The sequence below is a fragment of the Lineus longissimus genome, chromosome 4 (genome assembly GCF_910592395.1).
Source record: "Lineus longissimus chromosome 4, tnLinLong1.2, whole genome shotgun sequence".
Lineage (NCBI taxonomy): Eukaryota > Metazoa > Nemertea > Pilidiophora > Heteronemertea > Lineidae > Lineus > Lineus longissimus.
This window is the reverse complement of record NC_088311.1, coordinates 17,500,166-17,507,316: the sequence shown is the minus strand read 5'-3', so window position 1 is coordinate 17,507,316 and position 7,151 is coordinate 17,500,166. Positions and strand designations below refer to the sequence as shown.

The 7,151-nt window shown below is 40.7% G+C and overlaps 1 protein-coding gene across 2 annotated transcripts; it reads right to left on the bottom strand.

Annotated features, from left to right (window-relative positions):
- Positions 1-243: 243 nt before the first annotated feature.
- Positions 244-6,596, bottom strand: LOC135486370 (synaptosomal-associated protein 29-like). 2 transcript variants are annotated; one of them, XM_064769118.1, is made up of 3 exons: positions 6,257-6,596; positions 4,709-5,066; positions 244-3,066 (listed from the first exon to the last, which is right to left on the bottom strand). In XM_064769118.1, the coding sequence occupies exons 1-3, from the start codon at positions 6,518-6,520 to the stop codon at positions 2,900-2,902; spliced, it is 789 nt and encodes a 262-aa protein (XP_064625188.1). In that variant the 5' UTR covers positions 6,521-6,596; the 3' UTR covers positions 244-2,899. The 2 variants fall into 2 exon arrangements, with proteins under 2 accessions (XP_064625188.1, XP_064625189.1); XM_064769119.1 differs by having other exon boundaries at positions 3,059-4,040.
- Between the last annotated feature and the right edge of the window lie 555 nt (positions 6,597-7,151).

Sequence of the window (7,151 nt, the reverse complement as noted above, 5' to 3'; positions counted from 1 at the left end):
GTCTCTGATATGGGACAGTTTGTAATGTGATCTACCACTAGGTTGTGTCATATTCTCTGAAAAATTATGGCAGTTTCTGATCAAAGGTTGTGACATCCCCAAGGAAAATTTGGTAACCTCTTTTGGTTGTGACTGAGCACCTGGGCAACTGGGTATATCAGGCAGGAAAAACTTTCAAGGTATTAGGCAATATTTTCTGGACAAAAAATGGATTAGTAAATAAATAAAATCAATCACTTCTTACGCATGAAATTAATCATTTTTAAATTGAAATAATATACACATTTACATTTGAAAATACATGTACAATGGTTAGATAATCAAAATGGGAGTATCATACATATAGAAGTGAATTTAGCAAAGACAACATCTTTGTGACAGGAAGAATCTGGCAGTCTTGATTTGGACCAATACAGAGTTTGTTTAGTTTGCCAGTTGGATATGGATGAACTCCACTGTGACTGACTAAGCTTTCTTATTGAATTCATGACATATTTACAAACTTTATTGAATGCCTGGTTATGACAGCACTTACAAGTTCTGTCTCAATCAACATGGTCAAAGGGTAAAAGAATAATCTGGCTCCTGATTAAGTTCTCAAGGATTGATGTCAGACTATTGAAACTAAGCATGCATTTAATACACTTGTAGTCCCTACTACCAGTCAAAAGAAAAAATAGATGACAAACCCACAACATGATCATCAGGAATCCCCACACCTCATTGGACAAACAATGTCATGTGACCGGTCCATAAAAACTGGTGTTGCCCAGTGACCTTAAATCCTTGGACAACATCATTATTCTTGTGCCCGTTGGATTGGTTAGGATGGGTGCACTGAACTTTCACTAAACAGGAACTCATCTGCACTGCTGAGTTGAAAATTTGTGGTGGTCACATAATAAAGAATAATTATATACTCTATTTTCTCAGACAATTAGAATTTTCTAACCCTCAGAATGAGATGTTCCCTTCGGCCCAGTGCGGCCTCCGGCGAAATCATATTCCTCAGGCCAGAAAAATCCACATTGCCCTCAACGATGGGCTATATTTGATGATATGACCCACCACACTAAAACGGGTAGCATGAAATTATGTAAATTATGTTCCACAATCAGATCACGATAGCATAAGCCTCATCAACACCATATCTCAATATTCTGCTAGTAACTTGGCAAAAATACCACAATCAGATCACGATAGCATAAGCCTCATCAACATATCTCAATATTCTGCTAGTCAACTTGGCAAAAATATAATTTCAATTACATTTCTAATGTCTTCTCAAGCATACATTGCAAATTTTTTTTCCAAACAATGTTGGTAAAAAGGCATGTTGTTTTCTCCGAACATATTTATGAATATCTCGGGCACCACAAAAGACACAAAGATCGGACTGGTACCAAAAATGTGGCAAAAATACAACTTCAATTACATTTGAAAGCATTTTTGTAAAGTCCTCTCAAGTGAGAACTGCAAACGTTTCATCATACGGTCTTGATATTCTTCAAAAAAAATTGGTAAAAGAATTTGGTTTTGTCCAACATATTTATGAATATCTCAGGAACCACAAAAGATGAAAAGATAGGACTCCGACTCACACAGGTATCAAAATGTAGCTTATAACCTAAATTATTTGAACAAGCGGATAACTCCATGCTCAAAATTCGACATACTACTATGACTACTTGGTACCCATTTTGGTGTGATGCGTCACAAATGTAAACAAATAACTGCTTTGGATGGACTACAATATTGAACTAATGTACATAAATACACACTGATACATGTTGCAATACACACTGGATGGACTACAGTTAGTTACATGAACAAAAATTCTAAATCTACTAATTATGCTACAATTTGACCCCAGGATATTAAAATGTGCCGACCAATTATATAGTAAATGCTGCAACGATTAATCTTTTGTGTACATACCTATATATAATCTCGTAGTCATCAACTCTAATAAGGATCAGAATATCTGACTACATCCAGGCTTTTTTTACACATACATCATGATCAATTACAAAATATCGACAGGCGGAATACATGTACAGTAGAACCTCCCTTAGTGGACATCTCTCTATTAAGGACAACCTCTCTATTAAGGACAACCTCTCTAGTAGGGACACTAGTTTTGGTCCCAAATTGGTTCTTTCCATTCAATTTGACCTCTCTAATCAGGACACCTCTCTAATAAGGACAGCGCTTGTCAGTACCAAGGGTGTCCTTAATAGAGAGGTTCTACTGTGCGTTGAAGCACTGGTTACGGTATGCCAGGATGATCAGGCGACAGCTACTCACAATTACTAGGTCAACTGAGCTGGCAGATCTTGGAAACATTGTAGGGTTACCAGTCTAAATGTCCTTATCCCTGGGTTATGAAAGTCGATCCTTTTATTTGAACAAAATCCCAGAGTAGAACCTCAGTAGTTATGACTCTTGGTAACCCGGGATGTTCGGTAATGATATGTGGCAGACAAGAATGATTTTCCCGGCTCATTGAAACATTGTTGAACACTAACAGACAAGAGCACATTTATGGCAAAGACAAAAGGCAGTCCTGTCCTGCATTTTCTGAACAACTAACCAGTTGTTTCTTCAAATGAAGAGTTTCATCTAAAAAAACCAAGATATATCGGTCTTTGCCATTTGAGAAAAACGGCTTCAAAATTTAGAATTTAACTGAAAATGCAATGCACAGATTGGTCATTACCACTCAATATAACCTCAGTAATCAGGACACCTCACCATCGAACTAAAGACAGATTGTTGTCCCAGAGAGTTTTACTGTGCTTCATTCTGACAATCATCTGGTTCCAGTCGAATAAAAAAAACAAAGGACAGAACTCTTTAAAAACACCCATTACAGTGTAAATTTCATCCTGAATTTACATCACCGGTGTAATATCTTGCCAATCTGTTTTGTTTGACCGTAAACATTATCGTCTGCTCGTCCGACTTCAGTGTTTATCCTATCAATCTGTTCGTTTTGAGCTTCGATTTCTCCAGTCATGGCCTTCCCTAGATTTTTCAGTCTCGAGAGGTTGTCTGACATCGCGCCTGAAAAGGAAATGCGGAGGATTGGAATCAAGGAGAAAAGGAGTTTGAATTGGGAAAGGAAGATTGAAACTGTGGAGCATCTGTTCAAGGAAGGCAGGCTGGAACTGGAGAATGGTCAGGTGGGAACTGAGTCATGTAGAAAATCCCTGGGGGGGGGTCACTCCCAACGAAAGGGGTATGCACATCCGGGTCCTGGAAAAAAACGGCAAAGGGTGGTTTATATTTCTATCAAAGCAGCATGCCTGCGTGGGAGATCTTTTCCCCCCATCCATTGGAACTTTGCCTGCCAAAGCCCATGGAATTGCTAAACCAACCTTTCAGCTGCATCAATCTTTACTAAATCCACAACATTGTTAACAAAGAAAAGCGGGGAGGCCCCGATTTTGAAACAAACACTATCCAGCCGACTTGCAATTTCAATTGCAACACTATTCCCTGGCAGATTTTTCTCACTTCACTGAAAGAGGTGTTGATTGAAGCTGCTCACTGCTGGCACCTGTTTGCCTTAAGGGGGTTAACAAATGTGCATACCCCTTCTTTTGGAGTGACCCCCCCCCCCCCGGGAGATAATATCATGGGCAACAGGGTCTGAACCTGTAAAAGGAAGATCCTGATATTTGGAAAAGACATATTGAAGCAGGGATTTGTGAGCTGGCCAATATAAAACCCAACGTTCAAGTGAGTTTGCCCCGCAGAACTGGCCGAGTGGAGGTTGGTGGAATCTCAGTTGGTGTCTTTATCTATCGGAAAATGATAACTTTTGTTCATATGATGTTTCTACAATGAACAGAACACTTCTTCGGCTTTTTTTTTCTATAATATTTTGTAGATCTGCTTTGTCTGGCCATAGACATTGGAATCTGCCCGATCAACTTCTCCGGTTATTCTGCCAATTTGTTCAGTTTGGGCCTCAATTTCATCTGTCATCCCTAAACCCATATTTTTTAGGCGGGCGAGATTATCGGACATCATCCCTGTAAATTGTAACGAAGAAGAGAAGATGCTATTATTTGGATACTGTGAACTAGAATGAGAAAATACATGCCAGATTTGAATGAAGAAATTATTAATACCAGAAAGAGTACTGGGTAATGGGTCAAAGAACATCCTCTATAACTTAAGGGACAAAGAGAACGTCACCTCGTAAGATCCAAAGCTCAAAGGGACGTTCGAGTTCATTGCGTTTACTAGTGTATCAGAAATATAGAAACACGCAAAACCTTAGTGTAGATACTAAGTATTATGCATGCAAATTTGAAGAAACTTGGAATTTATAGTATTTGTAAATCTGTTTGTGACAACGGCATCACTGAAATTCATATGCAGCGTGTATTAAATTAACACCCTTAGATTAATTCGAAAAGTTTCAAATTCAAAATTTAAAATTTAAGAAAGTGGAGTGAGCCTTTAAATTTGGATTTTTTTCAAGATATATGATCAAATTGTTAGTGGACCATGATTGAGATAATGAATTATGCCTCAGGCAAGGGTAGATTGGTTCCTCACAGTATTTTCGAATTCTAGTAAAAAACTTGCTCCTGGTATTTGAGGCCAGATCATCAGATGTATCTCAAACTTCTGTGATTGGTATGGTATCGAGAATAAATAATGACTTTTTTCTTGATGGCATTGGTATAATTACCTAAATTTGAATCAAACTGTTCTTCATAACGATCACCAGGCTTGCGCATTTTTTGCGCATCCATCTCGTCCCGGTAACGGTCCGACGAGCGGTATGCATCCCTCTCTCGCATTGCCTCGACGGGATGGGGAGCAGCACTCCTGTCAATATCAGAATTCTCCACGAAAGCCTTCAAGCCACTCTCACGCTTTGGAATTTCTTTCTCCTGCTCTGGTTTACTGCCACCAAACCAGTTTTTAAAGCCACCAAATATGCTTTTGATGTTGTTGATATGTTTTTGTGAAGTTTTCATAGATGCGTTAATGTCTGCAGTCTTGCGTTCCACGTTGTCGAGTTGTTCTCCTTGCCTCACTAGTTCCTGAAAAAGCAAAAACAGAAATGTTAAAAAAGCGTGTCATACAAAATTGTTGACTGATGGCATAAGGATCACAAAATGAAGATTTTCAGAACATGAACTTATAACGATCAATTATGATTGGCAAGTCATGCAAGCGGAGATTCTGAATGTGGCCCAGGGGCAGGTTTCTTCATCGTGCCTTTCTTCATGAGGTGCAGGACTCAGACAAAAAGGTTAGCACCCAGACTAATTCATGGCGTCAATAATGGTTTTTCTGCCCGGGTTTTTCTGTTGGAGCACCCAGTAAGATTTTGCTGCTTTCAACCACCAGCAAAGGAAATTTGTTTTGAAGAACACTGGTGATCAGGTCGGCGATTTATTTGAACAATGTTTGCGAGACCATCACAAATTGGAGCTTGCCTTGATCGTTGATGTGCTGGCTGGCATAGCTACTGCTGCAGCGCCCTTCTAGGTCTGGCAACACGTGCTACTACACTCTTGTGAGCCCATAACTTTCCATAGGCAGAAATAATGTGGGACTTCCTGTCAGGCGACAGACATGACCGATCAAAACTACCATACTCAATCATGCACCGATCAAGCATGATCTCTTCTCATTGGTTAAACCTGACAGGAGGAAGTCCCAGAAAATGCCGCTTGAAAAAAGGAGCGGATGGGTTTGTTGCTGACACTAGTATAGTGTAGTATCATGGTCAAGTACATGTAGAACAAATATGAAACAGAGTCCCTGACCAATCACCACTTTCCTCAAGCAGTAATTTTGGACTTCCTGACAGGTATTGACCAATCAGAAGAGGAGAGCTATCATGCATGATCGACACAGACAGCACGGCCATGATCACATACGGGGGTTTCAAAACCTGTCATCTGACACCGTGACAGGATATCCTGCTTGAGGAAAGTGGCAAATGCTGACAATTGACAATGAATGGCTGCAACAGCACAGGTGGCCGTGGCCGTGTGGTGACGCACAAGCCGTACGCCATTAGTTCATATCAGGGTTTTCATTTTGGCTATATCGAGTTTGTGTTGTTGGGTTGGAAGGTTTGGTGGCATGGCAGAGCTGGGAAATGCATACCAGACCTGATTAAATGTAAAGTCCAGCATGTTACGACTTACGTCACTCATCACACTGGTCACAGTGTGTGGCGTGGGTGATGACGCGGCAGTTAAAGTCTAGATCTACCTACCTCAGCAGTTGCAACCCCCATTCTCTCAGATTCGTTGAGGCTAGCCAGGGCACGCTGCTGACTGACCATCTGACGCTCCTTCGATTCTGCCATCTCCTGCTGAAGTTGAGCCCTTCTCGACAAAACCGGATCATCACCAAATTCATCATTTCGGCTCGCCCCGTAACCACGTCCAGAGCTGGTTCCTGATGACCTTCCAACATTGCCGAAACTAAAGTCGTCATCATCTTCGTAAAAAGGATTAGCGTTTTTGTAATTAGACATGTTTATGATGAGAAAAACGAAATTAGAATGAGGAAAAAAGAGAGCAAAATGTTAAAATCACTTCCTCCTGGGGATGTCATCTATCGTTTCGTACCTCCTGTTTATGAGAAAGGTCCTAAAAATAGAAATCATACGTCATGCGGTGATTCCCAACATTTAAAGGCGGGAAATTTGATTTGCCATTTCAATGACCGGGTTCACTTTGCCATTTCTTCTGAAGTAATGACGGTACTACGCAGCGATGATGAAATGATGTGCGTAATTTGCCCCAGGGGCGCGCACAGGCCTGGTTAACTTTATATAGGTCATAGCATCAGAGGCGTTAGTAGGCTATGTATCCAATCCAGTTCTTCTTCTTCTACGACATTATAATAGTGTAACTGTAATACCGAGGGTGGGGAGTGCGGTGCGCCGTCGTTAGTAGCTTGCCTAGACAAGTCTCTAGTGTTTTGGCCTCTTTGGTTGGTTGAGGCAGGGCATTCCAGTCCCCGTCATGGTATTTTGAAAATCTATATAGGCCTATATTGTTCGTACTTTGATCTTATGTGTTTTATGCGATTTCACTGCCCTCGTTCGAACTGGGCGTCGCTGATGGCTGTTTGGGAGTGTAGGATCTAATATAGCAGCGCGA

Coding starts and splice junctions, on each gene's coding strand:
- LOC135486370 (XM_064769118.1), bottom strand. CDS start 6,520: ATGTCTAATTACAAAAACGCTAATCCTTTTTACGAAGATGATGACGAC. Junction 5,067..6,256: donor TGGGGGTTGCAACTGCTGAG/GTAGGTAGATCT, acceptor TTGCTTTTTCAG/GAACTAGTGAGGCAAGGAGA. Junction 3,067..4,708: donor ACAGTTTGATTCAAATTTAG/GTAATTATACCA, acceptor TTTCCTTTTCAG/GCGCGATGTCAGACAACCTC.